The sequence below is a fragment of the Cydia amplana genome, chromosome Z (assembly GCF_948474715.1).
Source record: "Cydia amplana chromosome Z, ilCydAmpl1.1, whole genome shotgun sequence".
Lineage (NCBI taxonomy): Eukaryota > Metazoa > Arthropoda > Insecta > Lepidoptera > Tortricidae > Cydia > Cydia amplana.
Window position 1 is genome coordinate 22,206,821 of NC_086096.1, and position 20,382 is coordinate 22,227,202.

The 20,382-nt window shown below is 44.1% G+C and overlaps 1 protein-coding gene across 1 annotated transcript; it reads right to left on the reverse strand.

Annotated features, from left to right (window-relative positions):
• Positions 1-3,339: 3,339 nt before the first annotated feature.
• On the reverse strand, positions 3,340-19,969 carry LOC134661948 (PAX3- and PAX7-binding protein 1). Its single transcript, XM_063518202.1, has 16 exons — positions 19,617-19,969; positions 18,371-18,501; positions 17,923-18,195; positions 16,486-16,627; positions 15,266-15,370; positions 14,590-14,734; positions 14,052-14,241; positions 13,492-13,612; positions 11,909-12,112; positions 11,366-11,541; positions 10,926-10,990; positions 5,387-5,559; positions 4,777-4,963; positions 4,415-4,548; positions 3,947-4,124; positions 3,340-3,562 (listed from the first exon to the last, which is right to left on the reverse strand). Exons 1-16 carry the CDS (start codon positions 19,777-19,779, stop codon positions 3,508-3,510), a joined length of 2,442 nt encoding a protein of 813 aa, XP_063374272.1. The 5' UTR covers positions 19,780-19,969; the 3' UTR covers positions 3,340-3,507.
• Positions 19,970-20,382: the final 413 nt, after the last annotated feature.

The window sequence follows — 20,382 nt, forward strand, 5'->3', positions numbered from 1 at the left end:
TTAATATATATTAATATACCAACATTAGCGAGGTATCTTACGATATATCTTGGCAGTCCACAAACGTAGCTATACATATAGGCCTTGCTATAAATAATATATATTATAGCTACGTCTGTGACGAGCTTTATAGCCAAGGCCGCGGGGAGGTCCGTGCCAAGTTGTACCTCCGAGTTGACTATACAACAGCTGAAGCAACCCAACACACAGATAATTCATAACTAACCTAACCCGCCCTTATTCATATTATATATGGTACACTCAAGTGTAAAAATATGGGTGCATACAACTTACTCAAAAATATGTCCCATACTCCCATAGTTCTTAATTCGCTGACCTAAGAGCTATGGGACATGTTTTTGAGTATGATGAGTGCACCCATATTTATACACTTGACTATACCTAAGTAACTGTTAAATAAAGGATAAAGGATATAGGAAGGAAAATAAAGGAAACAGTGTTTTGGGTGAGAGAATATTGATGTGAAATAAACACACAGCCATTTTAAGCAATAATTTAGAATTTGGAAATCTAACGGGAATAAAGATAAATAATTAATAGAATTAATATTAATAAATTAGTAGTGATTATGTCGTTCGAGATTGATTATAATTATTTTTTTGGGAGATTAGTACGTTATATTCTGTACACTTGATGCATTGCTGCATTTTTGCTTATAGAATTGCTCTCGCAGCCTTGGCCTGGCAGCTGCGAATCTATTTAAAACGTAGTCGGCTTCGTCTAATTATTGTAAGAGTGATCCAGGTTAACTGCTCTCCAGTCCTAACTCTAGAGACGAATCATTATTAGAGACTGCATGACTGACCTTATATTATTTGTTTTGTGTAACAAGCGTAATGTTAATCAAGTATGAGATATACGGATTTAAAAATGTGTATAATCCGTATCAGGGATGTTGCGAATATCCGCATCCGCAACCGCGGAACTTCCGCATTATTTTCAACATCCGCATCCGCATAAAATCGATGCGGAGTTAATGCGGATGTGGAACAGGTGGGTATAGGAACGTCTTAGCATCGGCGTAAGTGCTAGACTCCTAGGTAATTTAGTCATTGGCCAAAAAAACCTATTAGAAATGAGCAGTCAAGCGTGAGTGGGGACCTGGGGACTTAATGTACGGAACCCTTGGAACGCGAGTCCGACTCGCACTTGGCCGGTTTTTTTTAAATAAAAATTACTAAAATGTAATATTTGACGTTTTTTATGTATTTATCTTGACATCCGCATCCGCGGATGTGAGCCTTTAAAAATCCGCATCCGCGGATGTCAAAAATCGGCATCCGCAACATCCCTGATCCCTATATCTCAAAATGGATTGATCGATCAGTTTGGACATTTGCGCCGTCAGGTTGATTGATATATTCCTGAATGATTAGGTTCTTGTCGGATTTATATTTTGTTTGCACGATTCATTTTAATATTTCCTTTACATTTCTGGATGCTGTTATCACTATCGTAATCAAGAAATTACGACGATTCATTTAATTTAGTTTGATTAATAATTCATAGTTGGCCTATTATCCGTATAAAAACGATTGTCTCCTTTTTATCAGTTTTCTTATCTCATGTGATATGAAATAGGTACTTCAATTAAATGTAATATTTTTGTTTAGTCAGTGATGTTCTTTATTTTAAATTGGGATGATAAGCTTAAATTCTTTTAGGGTATAACCAAAGAAATAAAGTGGTTTGACACGATTATTTTGTTTTATTTATTATGTGCTAGCAGCCTCCTAGTACCTATATGTGACGTCCCACGGGTAAAGGTACCTTATGGCGGTTGGCGCCTACGCTATTATTAACGCCGCTCCAATACAATTGCGGTGCTATGCGACGTAAGTGCCAGGTGCCATAAGGCACCTTTTCCCGTGGAACGTCACATATACTCATTCAGTGCCGACCATGCCACCACCAGTCGCGGACGGCGGACCACTACACTACTGGCCTATGGCCACAGATTAAATAATAGTTCTTACGAACAGATACTTATCTCTCAAAGAAAACGCAAATACCTACCGTTTTGATACCTACACAAAAATACAATGGAGTGACCTTCAACGCGCCGCTCCCCGCACCGCGCGCGCCGAGACAACACTATTTAGGGTTGCCGACGCTTCTTTCGATCTAAGTAAGACATTCGTCAGAATAAATTATGACCTATATTTTTCCCATTTCTGGGCTGTTTGTGCCCTTCGGGCTACCTAACCTACCTACGTTTTTTCCCAGGGTAATGTTTTCACGAACGTCACACTAAACCAATAGGTTGGTAGATTAGGTTCGTTAGTTAGGTAGCTTCAGATGCCCGAAGGGCAAACCGCCCAGAGGCTCCGTCTAGTTAAGTTGTGAAGGAGATGTTTAAATTGTTCGATCCACCCGTGGATCATATTAAGAGATGCAAGTATCACAGGATAATGCCAAATCTTCCACAGTTTTTTCTGTCCAGAGTCCGAAAAAAATCAGGCTAGAATTTATCCTGACGAAAAAGGAATTTGACGAATGTGTCTTAGATCGAATTTTCTGAGGTGATTTTTGGGCCGTTACCCCTAATCTGTTAAACAAAAGGTAATGTATCATCTTTCATGCAGCGGTTACAATGCTATTGACTGAACCAGAACAAACCCGTTTAAAAAGCAAATTTACCGTCCAGTCCGTCCTGTTCCGCTAGTTCTGTTACCTGACAGACCGCCTACAGGCGACGGATCGTCCTACACAAGTCCTACATTACCCAAACTCGTTATCTCAGAATGAGTTGTTACATAAATTCGAAGGCCTATACTATCACGATAGTTGTTTATTAAACAACATTGTTGCTTTAGGACGCGCCGAAGAAGGGCAAAAAACAAAGGCCTTTGTATAACAGATTAGGGCCGCAGCCGAAAAAATCATCTTTGAAAATTCAATCCGTAACTAGTTTCCGAATATGAAATTCAATGTCATCACTAAGAAAACGACAAAACACAGGTCTCAAAATTTCATTTATTTATAGACATTGTGCTAAATACGTAGATTAGGCAAGCAGGCATTATGTAGTCGAATGTCACAGTTTGTGTAGTAAGAACACATTGATACGATTATTATGTCACTATTCGTAATTAGAGGTCTGCCACGTAACTGAGGTGGTTGGTAAGAAGCTATTGTGGTTAACTAAGGGCTGGTTGAAGGCTGAGCATCGTGAGACCGATTTGTATTATGTTTAAGAGTCAATATTAAATACTTAATCTTGATTTACTTCTAAAACTGCAAGAAAATAAACTACCGCACAATGACTACCAAACGCCCATGTGAAATGATGATAGGCTGCACCTGATTATCTGTTAGCCGCACGATTTGAGATTAAAATGAGATGTCTCGGAGACATTCCGTTTAAAACGTCACATTTATACCTACAACTGATTGGATCGTTCGTGTTAAAGCATGTCGACTTGGTCCGCATGCCTGGTAGGTGGAGCCCGAGCCGGCGCCGCCCGTGGCCGCGCGCGATCGCCGTCACTCTGACGTCTTGGCCTCTGCTATCACTGCTTTGGCTTGTTCTACAGCTTTCCTAAACACAAATCAACGCGTTAATAGGTATTTCAGCCATCGTGTGTGTGCTCAACGTGTCTCAATGTATAACTGTATACATGTATGTATATTCAATAGGCATATCCTCTACCCGCCCAGAGACACCAATACAAATGCAATTTTAATTTGTTAAAATAAGAATCAAAAAAATTTAAGGGAGACCTTATAGGTAATAGGTATACAGTATAAACTTTATACTATGAAGGTATGGATTGGAAGCTATGGAATTGTGTAAATGTATTAATGGATGGGTTTAAAATCTAGTCAATTTGAGTTTTATAGATTTTAAAACTTAGATGTCCATATATACGCAGTGTGATAGTGATAACCGCGGTAATGGGTCGGCATGCAGGCTCAGGCTTACATGTGGAGCGGGTTGGCTTGGTCGAGGCGGTCGATGGCGAGCGCGGCGAGGCGCGCGAGGCGGCGCAGCGCGCGCGCGCGCAGCTCGCCCGTGCCGCGCGGCAGCGTCTCCGCCAGCGCCGCGGCCGCCGCCGCCGCCGCCGGCCCGGCGGACGCGCCCGCTGCTGTACTCAGCGTCTCTGCAACAATAAGTATTCCATCTAATGTCATTACCTAATTAACATTTATTATCCCGACTACAGTGAGGTACCAAAAGCGTGTAAGGGGCTATTCATAAATTACGTCATTTCAAATTGGGGGTGGGGGGGGGGGTCTGGACATCGGATGATGGTAGCATGATGTAGGAGGAAACGGGGTTATTCGAAGCATGATTTTTGGATGATTTTAGAGGGGGTCAAAAATAGATGACGTAATTTATGAACAGCCCCTAATTACAAATGATGAAAATTTGAACGAGATGCTCACTCACCTATGAGGGAGAGCGCGACGTCATCGGCGCGCAGCAGCGGCGGTGGCGACGTGAGTGCCAGCGCGGCGCGCAGCAACCGTACGCCCGCACCCAGGCAGCGCCGCCAGAATGCACCGCTCGCGCCGTCAAGAGCCCTGCCAAACAGTCATATGCAAAGTATGAAATGATAAGCGTAAACGAGCGTCAACTTATGAACAGTCAGCAATCGAACAACGATTACATACTGTGTACAACACAAGCTCATTTAATAGTACACAGAGAAACATTTGTACTAAATATTTTATAATCTTGACACAATGACTTAATTCACGTTTGCACTTCCGTTTGGTTGTTAGGTGTATCGTGAAGAGTGCGGTACTGACTGGTTGGTGGGCAGCGGCGGCAGGAACACGTCGCCGTTGAGCGCCCGCTGCAGGCGCGCGCGCGCCGCCGCCGCCACGCGGGCCATGGCGGCCGCGGCGCCGGGCACCGCGCACGCGCGCACCATCAGCTGCCGCAGGCGCACGCACGCGCGCACGCACACGGGGTCCCATGCGGCGTCAACCAGCTCTGCACAAGTTTATATTTATTGTCTACTTATTTATGTCATGAACCGTAATTTTAAAATTCATCAGGCATAGAGAAGTAGGTTTAGGGTGTTCGCACCATACTTAGATAAAACATATTTATAATAAGTTTCAAGCCAGCTTTGCAAAAACTTATTTATTTTACATTTACAGAATACATAGTTTTACACCATCTTTATATATCTTTTTCATAGAGCTAACTTATATTTGCTCTACCAAGCGCAAGGGTAATATGTATACATATATTAATAAGTAATGCAGCCATGTACGGAGTTGGCACTCTAAGCTTACTTATTTATCAAAAGAGGGCAGCTTTAGAGCAACTGCGGGTTTGTTGGACAAAGACCACCATGAGCGTATGTATAGTACGTATTATCTTTGTGTGGCAATGGTAAGTTGGCGTCACCTGCGAGCTTGGGCAGCACGACCCCGCAGACGACGGCGGGCACGAGCATCAGGTCGGGGTCGGCGCGCACGCCGTCCTCGCTCACGCCGCCGCCGCCGACGCTCTCCTCCTCGCTTGACTGCTCCGACTCGCTCGACAGCTTCTCGTTCCGAACTCCGTACATCATTAACCATCTAACGCACAAATACAATCCATACTAACAAGAATGCCATAAACATCTCATTATATTTCAATAAAAATACATAAATAAATGTCTAAAAACTTGAAACATTGCGATGATTACAGATTAAATTAAATTAAATAATTATTTATTTCAGAAAATAGTTTCCATAATATTATATTAGTAACTTATTATTATTATTATTATAACTCTTAAATAGTTTAACTTGGAATTCAATTTCAAAGCAAACCATGTTAAAAAATTGAGGACAATATTTTCACCTAGGTATGCCTGTGTGGCGAGGCTCCCCGCCACCACCATAACATATGTATCCGTAGTATATAGGTATAGGATAAGTTAGAGCCGACTGCGCTCGGCGCGTAAGATTAGTCTCATAGTAAACACCAACTAATGGACACGCATCTTTTAATTTATTTACCGTACCTTCTGATCCCATAGTAGTACCCAATTACATATACTTACTTACATACGGTAAAGTGGTGACTCCCGACGTGTCTCAAGTGTTCCGCGCGCCAACTTAGAACTTTTGATTAAATCGGCTTCCGTACCTCGCATCACCATGACGGAGGAAGTAACTCAAGACCAGCTGCAGCCCAACCAACAACCTGTCACCCAGCAGTTCCCGCAGCAGCTGACCGCCATCACCCTCTCGTCGCGCATCCCTGAGTTTTGGCGGCAACAGCCAAGGCTCTGGTTCCACCAGTTCGACGCCATAGTGGATCCACAAAAGGCAAGTGACCTTCATAAGAGTCAACTTTTAATTGCTAAGTTGGGGAGGGACGAGTTAAGGGACATTAGTGACATTTTAGAAAATATGCCCGAAACCAATAAGTTCGAAACAATTAAAGCCCGATTAATATCTGTGTATGAAGAGTCAGAGTCGAGGCAGTTAAATCAACTTTTGAACGAAATTGAGTTAGGAGATCAAAAGCCTTCGCAATTACTCAGACGTATGAGAGAATTAGGTAAAACTCGCGTCCAAGACGACACATTAAAATTACTATTTGTCGGTCGTCTCCCTCAGTCAATACGTGCAGTGATAACGGCGTGTGACTCGGGGGAAGTAAAATTAGATACTTTAGCTGCGATGGCAGATAAAATAGTAGAAAGTACCAAACCATCGGAATTGGCCGCTATAGCATCATCTTCCACAACCTCTTTTAAACCCGATAACGACAAATTATTACGGGAAATAGCCAACCTAAAATTAGAAATACAGGCCATTACCAATAAATTAAACACGACAACGACTAGGAAATCGCGAGATCATGTCCGCCGCACGCGTTTTCAAAGAGATCCATCGCGAACACGTTCGAAAAGTAATAGCTCGAATAAAATCGCATTTATGTCCCAAGTAGCAAAACCAGGTGAATCTAATTATAAATGCTACTACCATTTCACCTACGGACAAGATGCTCGCAAATGCGGTGATCTTACTAATTGTCGTCATACTTCCGGGTCGGAAAACTAACTCCGACACCGGCACGCATATACCAAGTTGTCGGTGTCGAAAATACATACCGTTTATGCGTTACCGACCATAATACAGGCACGCGATTTTTGATAGACACTGGTGCTGATGTGTCTGTTTTAGCCGGAAAAAGGCAAAACACTCAGTCAGACTACACTTTATATGCTGCCAATGGCTCAAAAATTAAGACATACGGCGACAAAACTTTAGCAATTGATCTTGGCCTACGTCGTACATTTATTTGGAAATTTATATTAGCAGACGTCCAAAGATCAATTATAGGTGCCGACTTTCTAGTAGCTAACAAATTATTAGTAGATTTACATGGTAAGAAACTAATAGATAAAATTACTCTACTATCACGAGCTGCTAGTATCTGCAAAGATGTCGAGCCAACAACTATTCGGTCAATTGACGTCAATAATGAGTATCACAAATTATTAGAGAAATTCCCTGACATCACTAAAAAAGAGAATTTCAAATTAAATCCGAAACATGAGGTCCAACATCACATTTATACAACTGGTCCTCCAGTTTACGAAAAAGCACGCCCACTTAATCCAAAAAAATACAAATTAGCCAAAGCCGAATTCGAAAGAATGACGCAATTAGGCATTTGTAGACCATCTAATAGCCCTTGGGCAAATCCACTTGTGTGTGTCGATAAAAAGGACGGAAAGGAAACAAGACCTTGCGGTGATTATCGTAGGTTAAACGCACAAACAATTCCTGACCGTTATCCATTACCAAGACTTTTAGACTTTACATACACACTTAAAGGTAAATCAATATTTTCCAAAATCGATGTGCGCAAAGCCTACCATAATATACCCATGGCACCAGAGGATATTCCAAAAACAGCTGTAATCACGCCTTTTGGATTATTCGAGTATACTAGGATGAATTTTGGCTTACGTAACGCAGCGCAGGATTTCCAGAGGTTAATCAACACTGTACTCAAAAACCTCGATTTTGCATTCGCATACTTAGACGACATAATTATTAGCTCCGAGTCAAAGGAACAACACATTAAACACTTAGAGTTAGTCCTAGAACGACTCAACGACTACGGACTTACCATAAACACAAATAAATGCGAATTTGGGAAATCGGAATTAATTTTTCTCGGCTATCATATTAGTAAGGAAGGTATCAAACCAAGCGAAGAAAAAACGCAACTCATTTCAAACTTTCCGCTACCAAAAACAGTCGAGGAACTCCGGCGATTTCTAGGAATGATGAATTTCTATAGGCAAAGCATTCCAAAAGCCGCTGAAATTCAAGCACCATTAAACGCTTACTTACATAATGCTAGAAAAAACGATAAAACTAAAATTACATGGTCTGAAAGTGCATTAGAAGCGTTCAGCCAATGTAAGAAAAGCATTAATGAAGCTTTAGTTTTGTCACATCCGGAAGTGTCCGCACCCCTAGTTCTAATGACTGATGCTTCCGGAAACTGCGTAGGTGGCGCCTTACATCAACAGATAGGTGATAAATTAGAACCTCTAGCTTTCTTTTCGAAAAAACTTACCGAAACCCAATGTAGGTACAGTACTTTCGACAGAGAGTTATTAGCTATGTACATGGCTATAAGGCATTTTCGTCACATGGTAGAAGGCAAAGAATTAACTGTATTAACAGACCACAAACCATTAACATTCGCACTTACAAAAAAGGTCTCACCTTCAGATTCACCTAGACGCCTCAGACAATTAGACTTTATATCTCAATTTTGTGACAAAATCCAATACATCGAAGGTGATAAAAACACAGTAGCCGACGCCTTATCGAGGATAAATGAAATATCAATACCTAGTTTAATCGATTATAAATCGTTAGCCGAAGCACAAGAAAATGACGCTGAATTACAGAATCTGAAAACTCAAAATAATCTACAATTTAAATTAATCACAATGCCAGAATCCGGGATAAAAATAACTTGCGAAACATCAACTGATAACATCCGACCTTACTTACTTGAACTTAGAACTTGCGATTAAAACAATTCACAACGTGAGTCACCCCGGCATCTCTGCTACAAGGCATGCAGTTAAAAATAGATATTTCTGGCCGAGCATGAACACAGATATCAAAAATATTGTAAAATGTTGTATTCCGTGTCAGAAGTCAAAAATTCAGAGACATACCATCACACCAATAGGCGAGTTCGACAACGCTTCACGTTTCGAACATGTGCATATTGACATTATAGGTCCGTTGCCGCTATCTAACGATTTCAGATATTGCGTCACAATAATAGATAGGGTAACAAAATGGCCTGAAGTGATCCCTACAAAGGATATAACAGCCGAAACGGTTGCTAAAGTGTTCGTAGAACACTGGATAGCTCGTTTCGGTTGCCCCAAGCGAATCACTTCAGACCAAGGCCGACAATTCGAGTCCGATTTATTTACGCAATTATTAAAAAGACTCGGCATCGAACGTGTTCGTACAACAGCGTACAATCCGAAAGCGAACGGCATGATCGAGAGATTTCATAGGACATTAAAGGCCGCCATTACCGCCAAATGTAAAGATAATACACAATGGTCACAGGAACTACCTTTAATCTTACTAGGTTTACGCTCAGCCATAAAGGAAGACCTAGGTTTTAGTCCATCTCAATTCTTATACGGCACAAACCTTAGATTACCAGGAGATTTATTTACCAAACATAATACAAACATAAATACCAACGAATATGTGAATAATCTCGCTCACATCCTCTCATCCGTTCCGAGTATTGCGAACGCTACTGGTTCTCACAACAAAAACAACATCTTCATACACAAGGACTTAAACTCTTGTACACATGTATTCCTGCGTAACGAAGCTCGAAAGTCCTTAGTACCTGCGTACGAAGGTCCATTTCAAGTTTTATCTCGCCATCCAAAGTTCTTTATTATCACAGTCAACAATAAACATGTCACTGTGTCACTTGACCGTCTCAAGCCGGCTTATCTTTTAATGGCCGACGATATGACGGTTACGAGCCCCAGCATTCAACGAAGTGATACAGTAGCCGCATCTCCGGGTGTCATAACATCACCAACACCGACACCGCAGCGGAATGACACTAATGGCACCACTTCAACCGAACCGCTGGTGAGAACAAGATCCGGTCGCACGGTAAAGAAGACCGTGCGATTCAACATTTAGCATTCCATCACTCACAGTCTACATCAGTACATATTCGGACGTCGAGCTATATACATCCACTCTCAACCAAACATGGGGAACCCACCAAGCAAAACAATGATCGTGGCCCAGAATGGTGTCGCGTCGGACACCAAGCTGAGGACATCGGAGAAGGAGGACACATCAGGAGACAACACAAACTTTAAGATGTCTCTCGCAGCCGTGGTGCTGGTCAGCGCCTTAATAACGCTAGCCACCCTATACATTGGCTGGCGTTACTGCAAACAACGCATTAGAGCAACAGTGGACTATCGGATAGAGAAAACCATAAGAAAGAGGACCGCAGCCGCCGTGCAAACCGGCGCTATTGGAGCGCCGCCGCCGAAACAACAAACAATCAACCATGTGATAGTGTAAATAGTGTAAATACTTAGTGCAATCCTAAGATTGAAATAAAAAGTGCGGGCCGGATTTTTAGCAATAGTTTTTTCTAGATTTTTCTAAGGGTGGAGGACTGTGGCGAGGCTCCCCGCCACCACCATAACATATGTATCCGTAGTATATAGGTATAGGATAAGTTAGAGCCGACTGCGCTCGGCGCGTAAGATTAGTCTCATAGTAAACACCAACTAATGGACACGCATCTTTTAATTTATTTACCGTACCTTCTGATCCCATAGTAGTACCCAATTACATATACTTACTTACATACGGTAAACCTGCATGAGGAAAGTTATTCCACTTACTTGTACCAATCCATCCTTTCATAGTCTTCATTGTCCTCATCTGCGAGTGGGTTCCAAAGAATAAGCTAAAAAAGAAGAAATAACATTTACATACATACGTATGTAGGATACTCGTATATCGGTTTGACAACACAAGGCTGACAGGTTACGTGGCAAGTGCATAAGTGCGCAAGTAACGCAATGGAAATTATGTACTTCTTACGTCTAACGTTGCAATTCCATCCGTCCAATATCTTGTTCTTGGACAAGTGGAATACCACCCTAAGACATTTATATGGATTTAAAGCTTTGTACGTACCATTATGCGACGTAGATAATTTCTCGTTCCACTTTTCCATCCTTCCGGTGATGGATACATCTAATAGCTCAGTAATTTTTCAGCTTGTCCAGTGATGTAGTTAACTATGTGCATTAGAAATGTGACTCGTGTGGGAACGTACCTGATGCCTGACGTAGGGAGCGATCAGCTTGGGCAGGCAGTCGGCCACGTAGGCGTCGGCGTAGAGCGTGGGGTCGCGGCGCCGCCACCGCGCCAGCCGCGCGCACACGCCGCGCGCGCTGCGCCACGCCGGCAGCGCGTCCGCGAACACCGCCGCCGCCGCCGCGCGGATACTCTCTAACAACACAAATAAAGTTGTATAAAGTAGAGTTCAATAGAAAAGTGATTTAAACAAACGAGTTATTCCCACTAGTTACCACCAAGTTGTTACCAGTGGTAACCACTGGGAATTTTTTTCCCACCTTTTACCACTGGTAACTACTGGGAAAAATTATTCCCAGTAGTTACCACCAACTCGGTTTAGTGGTAACTAGTGGGAATAACCAAACAAACCAATTTATCTTCATTACTGCGGTTTCTTGCACTTTTTAAGGATAACCATGTTCTTATCAACAGTTTACAAATAACTATTGTATATTTTCCTACAACTGGTGTGCGCCAAGGAGTTTAGACTTCACGACCTTCCGTATTTCGGTGAGTGTACCTTTCTCCTGGCGGTAGTAGTGTTCCTCGCTGGGCGGCAGGTCGTCGTCGCTGGAGTCGCCGTCGCGGTGCGAGCGCGGCGACGGCGCGCCGGCCGCCGCCGCCGCCTCGCGCTTGAGCCGCCGCGCGCGCCGCCGCCCCTCGCGCTCCGCCGTGCGACGGATCTTCTCCTCCGAGTCCGCCGGCTTCAGCGCGCCCGCGCGACCTGCACATAATATGTATAGTTTGTCAAAGGATTGTCTCATTTCAAACATGGACAGAGATAATCATACCTACTATCGTTATCTTACACTAGTACTAGCACCCAGAATAAAAGGATGAGTATAGTATTTTTGGTTCTTATTTACTGACAAGTTGGTTTGACCAACTATAGATTCATACCATCATCCCAGCTTTCTTTCTTTGTCTTTCTTTTGTACTTATACGTTTTAAAACTTTTAACAATAATTACAGTAACTTTACAATGTACAATTTTAAATTGTTCAAATTGCATTTTTTTTATATAGCGCCAGCGCGCGCGCCTCGAGTCGAGCGCCTCCAGCAGCGGCGGCTGCACACATACACCGTACACGCTACAGCAGGGAGGGTAGTTACCGGGCGCCAGGGTGTCGAGCGCCTGGTCCTGCACGTCGGCGCGGCGCCGCTCCGTGAGGAACTCGCAGCGGCGCCGGTGCAGCGCCAGCGCGCGCGCCTCGAGCGCCTCCAGCAGCGGCGGCTGCACACATACACCGTACACGCTACAGCAGGGAGGGTAGTTACCGGGCGCCAGGGTGTCGAGCGCCTGGTCCTGCACGTCGGCGCGGCGCCGCTCCGTGAGGAACTCGCAGCGGCGCCGGTGCAGCGCCAGCGCGCGCGCCTCGAGCGCCTCCAGCAGCGGCGGCTGCACACATACACCGTACACGCTACAGCAGGGAGGGTAGTTACCGGGCGCCAGGGTGTCGAGCGCCTGGTCCTGCACGTCGGCGCGGCGCCGCTCCGTGAGGAACTCGCAGCGGCGCCGGTGCAGCGCCAGCGCGCGCGCCTCGAGCGCCTCCAGCAGCGGCGGCTGCACACATACACCGTACACGCTACAGCAGGGAGGGTAGTTACCGGGCGCCAGGGTGTCGAGCGCCTGGTCCTGCACGTCGGCGCGGCGCCGCTCCGTGAGGAACTCGCAGCGGCGCCGGTGCAGCGCCAGCGCGCGCGCCTCGAGCGCCTCCAGCAGCGGCGGCTGCACACATACACCGTACACGCTACAGCAGGGAGGGTAGTTACCGGGCGCCAGGGTGTCGAGCGCCTGGTCCTGCACGTCGGCGCGGCGCCGCTCCGTGAGGAACTCGCAGCGGCGCCGGTGCAGCGCCAGCGCGCGCGCCTCGAGCGCCTCCAGCAGCGGCGGCTGCACACATACACCGTACACGCTACAGCAGGGAGGGTAGTTACCGGGCGCCAGGGTGTCGAGCGCCTGGTCCTGCACGTCGGCGCGGCGCCGCTCCGTGAGGAACTCGCAGCGGCGCCGGTGCAGCGCCAGCGCGCGCGCCTCGAGCGCCTCCAGCAGCGGCGGCTGCACACATACACCGTACACGCTACAGCAGGGAGGGTAGTTACCGGGCGCCAGGGTGTCGAGCGCCTGGTCCTGCACGTCGGCGCGGCGCCGCTCCGTGAGGAACTCGCAGCGGCGCCGGTGCAGCGCCAGCGCGCGCGCCTCGAGCGCCTCCAGCAGCGGCAACTGCAAACATACGTGCATGCCTCGTTAGGGCCGGTTGCACTACGCACTACGAGAACACTCCAAGTTAAACTGTAAAATTATATTGATTGATGTATTAGTCCAAGATCCCAGAGCTCCCCGACATTCCTAATTTCTCAGAAATAAGATGTTCAATACTATTCGCTTAGCATCTTTGCATACAAACTTCTATGCAGGGGTGGGGGGAGGTCACGTTTCTCTGCAGCTGAACTGTACTTTGAGTGTATGCATACCTGCTAGCTTGGCCCACCGGCCGTTATCCGTTAATATCCGTTAAATTCTTTTCTTAAATTCTCATTTTTATGCCGATTTTTATGTTTGTTTCAGAAGATATTGTTAAAAATTAATATTAAGCAATATTGCCAGACACAGTCTTGATCTTGCTCTATGTTGTAATACGTTGTTGTTGAGTATTAGTGACCTTTTCATCGAGGCACTCGATGAGGTCGGTGAGGAAGCCCCGGGCGGCCTGCGCGCGGCGGTAGGCCGCGTCCAGCGCGCCGGTGCGCGCGCCGCACGCCGAGCGCGTCGCCGCCGCCGCCTCCAGCCGCGCCGACCACGACTCCTTCTTTGCCAGGGTCGAAGACCGGTCCGCCTCTAATTCGTGCAACCTAAACAAAAAAAAACACATACAAACTACGATTACGTACGCGTTATATAATATCATTGTCATAAAGTGGAGTATGTGGTGTGTGACGACGCCGCGGTGATGAAATTGAAACTATGTAGTATATTTACGGAATATGGGTTACGTTTATTGATATAAATACAGTATTTACAAGTTCGCCATATTCTGGGGCCCATTTCTCGAACGGTATTAGACTAATATTATTAGTCCACGAACTGTCAAATCGTATGGGTTGCCATGACAACACACTAATAATATTAGACTAATATCGTTCGAGAAATGGGCCCCTGGTGTAATTTGGAGTGTGTATAGGGTTAAGCGCCCGGCATACCTGTCAGTGAGCGCGTCGAGTAGCGCCTGCGGCGTGGCGGGCGGCGGCTGCGCGGGCGCGGCCAGCGGCCGCAGGTGCGCCTCCTGCAGCCGCGGCGGCGGCGGCGGCGCCACCGCGAACGGGTTCAGCCCCGCCTCCGTGCCGTCTGCAACGTAATACATTTATAGCTCTCGATAACAAACTGAGACCGGCACCGGACGCCTCGGCCAACATGTACGTCAAGCTTTAGAAATATAGTAGGAAATATGTCGCACCGTTACTTATTGCTCGTGTTCATTCGAAAGTTCGTGAAAATTAACTTTGTATCACAAATATTTCAATAATTATGTTTAATTACTTAAATCTAATCGTGTCGCTGACACCTGGCTCGAGAGGAATGCCAATTTGTTCAAGAGGCCATGAGCTCAGGCCCCCATTGCCCCATTTCGATTTTGCCACGGGCCTCTGTAATTGGTATAGTTACGCCGCGCGCCTTGTTGAGCTGCTGCGCGGCCCCCTCCCTCCTTGCCGTCAGCCCCGAGTCCCCGCCGCTGTACAGAGCGGCTACCGCGAAAACCGAAATTCGCAAATTGCTCTTTTACTCCAATGAAGGCCTCATTAGAGTGACAGAGAAAAATGCCCGAAATTTGCGAATTTCGATTTGAGCGGTTATAGCGTAGGTGGGGTAGTATTATACCCGGTCCGTCGGCGAGCGCGCCGCGCGCCTTGTTGAGCTGCTGCGCCGCCCACTCCTCGCCCTCGCTGTCCAGCTCAGAGTCCGCCGACGCCGCCGTCGTCCCACCTGCCATATTACACTTTCAATAGGGATGTTTCCTGTACTTCAAATAAATTATTTCAAACCGTGCACGAAATAAAACACCAGATAATTATTAGAAAAACATAGATAGCAGCTATTTTTAAACACAATTTGTATTTAATAAATCGGATTAGAATATAAAAAGTAGGTGAGTTTACCGTGACGTCACTATATTTGTTTTCATATAAATTCCATACTAAAATATCGTTTTGACAGTTCTAAAAAAGAAGCTGATTTGACTAGTAGGAATGTAGCCTATTATAGGGTTAAGACCCTGGTGGCATTTAGCTGAAGAAATGCATCGAAGCCGCCATTATATACTTTTTATAACTGAATAGTAAAAAAATATCGTATAGATTTTCTATTTAAACATTTAGTTGACCAAAAAGTAGCTGCAACTCTTATCTCATTGACGTTTTCAGTCTGTCGATAGGGTATTAAAAAAAATAGCAGTTATTTTTAAACACAAGTTCTATTTAATAAATCTGATAGAAATATAAAAAAGTAGGTCAGGTGACTGTGACGTTATTGTGTAATGTTTCATACAAATTCCATATTAGCAAATCATTTTGACAGATCTAAAAATGAAACTGATTTGACTAAATACCCTGTTCAGACAACTCTCACAAATCATAGTTTTATTAATTTGTGGAAAGTAAGTAACACAATTTTCTGTTTGTGTTCGATGTACTTCCAAGATTAAATAAAATGAATACCCCACTAATTGACGAGCCATTGTCATATTTTCATAGAAATTTGAAGTTTATGGTGACACGCCACACTCTGTTATTCCAATGTGCTTAGTTAGATTGGTCCGAGTGTAGTCTAGGTATTAGCAATGTGGTTGTTGGGTGTATGCTCAGACCTCCTCAATCACTAGACGACCAGTACATACTAAAATGAAGTTTTAGGGCTGTACTTGAGCTCTTTATTTATACCTAGTATAAAATGGTGTAGTATGCAACTCAATTGTGCTGGTCGAATCGTATCATATTGCAATTAAAATTACACGGGCTATGTGAGCAATGGTGAGCTTGTGCTGTTTGTATGCTTCATAATGCGGTGTCTGTGTAGTCTGTGTAAGTGAGGTATGTACGTACGCTTGGGCTTGTCGCTGGGCAGGTCGAGGCCGCGCACGAGCAGGCGGCCCTCCTCGTCGTCGCCCGAGCCGTCGTCGCGCTGCAGCCGCGAGCCCGGCGCCGCCTCCGACGCCAAGGGGATCACGTCCCCGCACTCGCGCGCCTACACACACACAACACGCCTATAATACGCCTACCGTGACCCCATGTTTTTGTAAATGCGCTAGTCTTTTTTTGTTATTTACAAATAATTATTTAGTTTTAGCTGTTTCCGTCTATATCTACCGGTCAGAAACCAAGTATTCAGAGTTCAGGCACACAGGTAAACCGTCATTATTGTTTAAAATCTTTGTTAAGTATAAAAGTAATTGTGCAATAAGTACCTAAGTGTTTTTAGTGATTTATGTTTATAGTTATTGCAAGTGTGACCCGCTTTCCGGTATCCCTATTAAGCTGACATATGGCGTATATACCTGCGTAACTTAGGTTATGCTACTGCTACCATCTGCAATGGCATATGGTGCCATCAAGCTGATCCTATGATGCGAGGCCGAACAATATATGTCTTGGCAAAGTAGTATATTGGGACAAAATTGTAAATAGCCTCGAATGAGTAAAATATCATTTGTACTTTGCATTTACAAAACATGGTGGCAGCCAATAACACTTGGGAAAAAATTGAACTGGATAGTAATGTGTTAAAGTAGCTGTCCCGCTCGACATGTCACAAACGGCGAGAAGAGAGTACCTTGTACTCGTACCTCCAGCCATGGTCAAAAATATAAAGCAATTTTTGTTAATTTCAACTATTTGTTATAAGACATATTGCCACACGTATATTTTTGGCCAAAACTGTGGTACTTATGAATAAGAATAGTCTGCATTTAAACATTTAAATATATATCTGTAATCTAGCCAGTATTATCCTGCACGTCTAAATAGTCAACAGCCTATCATATCCTTAAATTATCAATCTTAAATTTAAGCTCTCTTTACAAGCTGATCGACCTATAGATATCTCGTTTTAAATTAAATATACTGCAACATTATGCTGAGGCAAGCTCCTATTTAACTTTCATGAATATTTCTCCCTTAGATATACAACTCAATGCCTTAGTTTTTAAGTCTAAATTTAAGGTTTATCTGTAAAAATGTGTTACACTATCTGTTAACCCTGCTATTTCAAGTGATGTTGAATAAAAAATTTCTGTCTATGTTTTGTAAGTTAGTCGTAACTGGTCAAAAGTCTAAAAAGAGCCAGATAAAATTTAATTTTGACCTCGGAAATGTTTATAAATTAGTCTTATTCATTGACAAACTTATAATAGTAAGTAATAGATTTGTAAAAATGGTTTTTAATATAACATGGAGACAAATAAGATTTAAATTATAATAACAAAAGATACAATAGTGGCGCGGAGGGTCCTGGCGCGCGGCGTTGTCCCTCACCTCTCATACCTGCTGTCTCGTCTTGCGCGCCGCGTGGATGAGCGCCGCGTCGGGGATGTGGCCGGGCGCCACGGCCAGCGCCGCGCGCACGGTCTCGGCGCGGTACCGGTGGAACCCCCTGTTATCCTCCTCCGGCTCCTCCGCCTCCTCCTCGCTGCCCGACACATCGCCCGACCCGTCGGCCGCCAGCGCTTCCCTCCCAGACAGTATTAGTCCTTCCAAACTAGCTTTCTTCTTTTTTGTTTTTTCTTGTTTATCGGCGCTGATCGGTGAATCCTTTTCCTACATTACATATAGAAAATTACAATTAACAATGCAAACAAGCGAAATTTTAAACAAACTCCAATAACTAAAACTCATTGTGATGCTGAAATCCTAATTAGGTTGATGACTAAGGAGTCTAAGGATGGTATCCCTGAGAGAACAGCTTATACAATTGGTCTTAAAGAAACATTACCTCGTTGTTGCTGTGGTTGTCATATTTGTTAATATCACTATCATTGGCGCGTCGTTTCTCCCGGTCGCGACGCTTGGCCAGTCTCTTGCTTTGTGATGACTTCTTCACAATAAACACTTCACCATCTTCCTCTAAAATTACGTAAATTATGAATATTTAAATGTGTTTAAATTATTCTATAAGTGTAGTAGGTACGGCTGCTGAGAAAGCATGAAACTTGGCATGTATTTAGAAATCAATGAAGGCTCTTACAGGTATCCACAAAACAGGCTAACAAATTTGTTGTTGTAGACAACATACAGCGTGTCCCTAGCCATTGGAGAAAGCCGCATATGTCTGCATTAGGGCAGGCATTCCCAAACTGTCGCCTCTGCGACCTGGGGCGCCGTATAAACTATAGAGGAGCACTGTGAGGCAATCCGCCACAGAAATTTTAAACATACAAGTGTGTTGCGGACTGAAAAAGATTGGGAACCCCTGAAATTTATTTAGAACCAGTATACAAAGTATCATAACAACAGGTGTAGCGGTTAATCTATCTCACCACAAGATACTGTGGCGCCAATCATGTGCTAGGCCTACTGCGGTAATACATCGAATACAGTCCAAATAAAACAACTAGCCCTGTGATGGTGCGATTATCTGAGCAAACATGCCTACTTGGCACAGCATGTAGCTAAAAAGATAGACGGGGAAGCAACTTGTGGAGTGCATAAATCATCCTCTGTCCCCCTCTTTTGTGACCCATTTTGCAATTTTTCTTGTTATTAGCAAAACAGTTGAAGGTACAACCAAACTGGTAACAAATCCATTATTACATACTCATTGCGGCAGTGGGCCTAAATACCTGATATAAAGTATGGTTCATTACGAGTTATACTAATAAATTGGCATTATTAAGTTCATGTCTCTTGTAGACATTCCCAAAGTTAGAGGCTACAAAGACAAACTTTCTGATAGATATGATACTCTTTTGTGTTAACTCTTGTGATCAAATTATAAATTACACACAAGTTCTTAACCGTCTTCCACTGGATGAATAGTTTTCCAAATCTGTGTACGACCTAGTCACAAATTACCTTTCCAATTGCCTGTCAAAAATATTTATATTTAAAACGAAATGAGTTGTGGTAAAACAACTTGGCCAAATCAGTTTGTATAGACTGTATTGGAAATAGTTAAATCACTATTAGTCTATTACACCAATTTACCTAAACCAGATTATGATGGAAAGTAATTAGAATACCTTCATCAGCAAAACTTAGAAGTGGAGTGCTCTTGACCGGTTTGTTCTCCTTCTTAGCGTGACTGATGACCGGCGGTGGTGGCGGCTCAGGTTCACCATCATCATCATCATCAACGCAAAATACGCGCCTTTGAATCCTTTTCGGCTTACGAAACAACGACATGTTTCACAAGTTTCCTGCACTTCAGTGATACAGAGACATCACTTCTAGAGGAATCACATAAGCAGTTTCACGTGTAGTTCTGAAAAACTGCGGTTGAATTCGGCCACGCGCATAAATCCCAGTGTCAGTTCGTTGCTTTTCCAGTCCAATATGTCGTCTTCTTCTGCTATTTTATAAGGTTAGTGTTCAGGTACTCGCCCTTGTTCTTGCGTAGCGTAGCGTTTTGAGAGCGAGTCAAATTTTTGACACCACTATCAACGCATGTTTGAGACACAGAATAAAAAGCTTTTTTACTTTCGATTCCTGTCCGTACCATTTTGATGCGATCCGTACAAATCCGTATCATAATTCCCTCCACACTCGTGCGCGAATCGCGGCGCAAATCCGCGAACGCGAGTGTGGAGGGGGACTTTATTATAGTGTGTGTGAAAGTATGAGTCTGGAGAGGGATTTAGGGAAAGGTGGTATTCCACCTGTACAATATTTTTACAAATTTGTATTTGCATCTCATATTTTGTTTTGCTTAACGAGAGAGTAAAGTTAGCTTTTGGTGTGGAATCAAGTTCGCAGATCTGCAAAATCGATTCCACACTCGCGTTCGTG

What these genes read in the sequence shown, in the direction of transcription:
- LOC134661948 (XM_063518202.1), bottom strand. Translation starts at nt 19,779, where the DNA reads ATGTCGTTGTTTCGTAAGCCGAAAAGGATTCAAAGGCGCGTATTTTGC. An exon ending in CGCGCAAGACGAGACAGCAG is followed by an intron (nt 16,628 to 17,922) that starts GTATGAGAGGTG and finishes GTGTGTGTGTAG; the next exon opens with GCGCGCGAGTGCGGGGACGT. An exon ending in GCCCAGCGACAAGCCCAAGC is followed by an intron (nt 15,371 to 16,485) that starts GTACGTACATAC and finishes GTAATATGGCAG; the next exon opens with GTGGGACGACGGCGGCGTCG.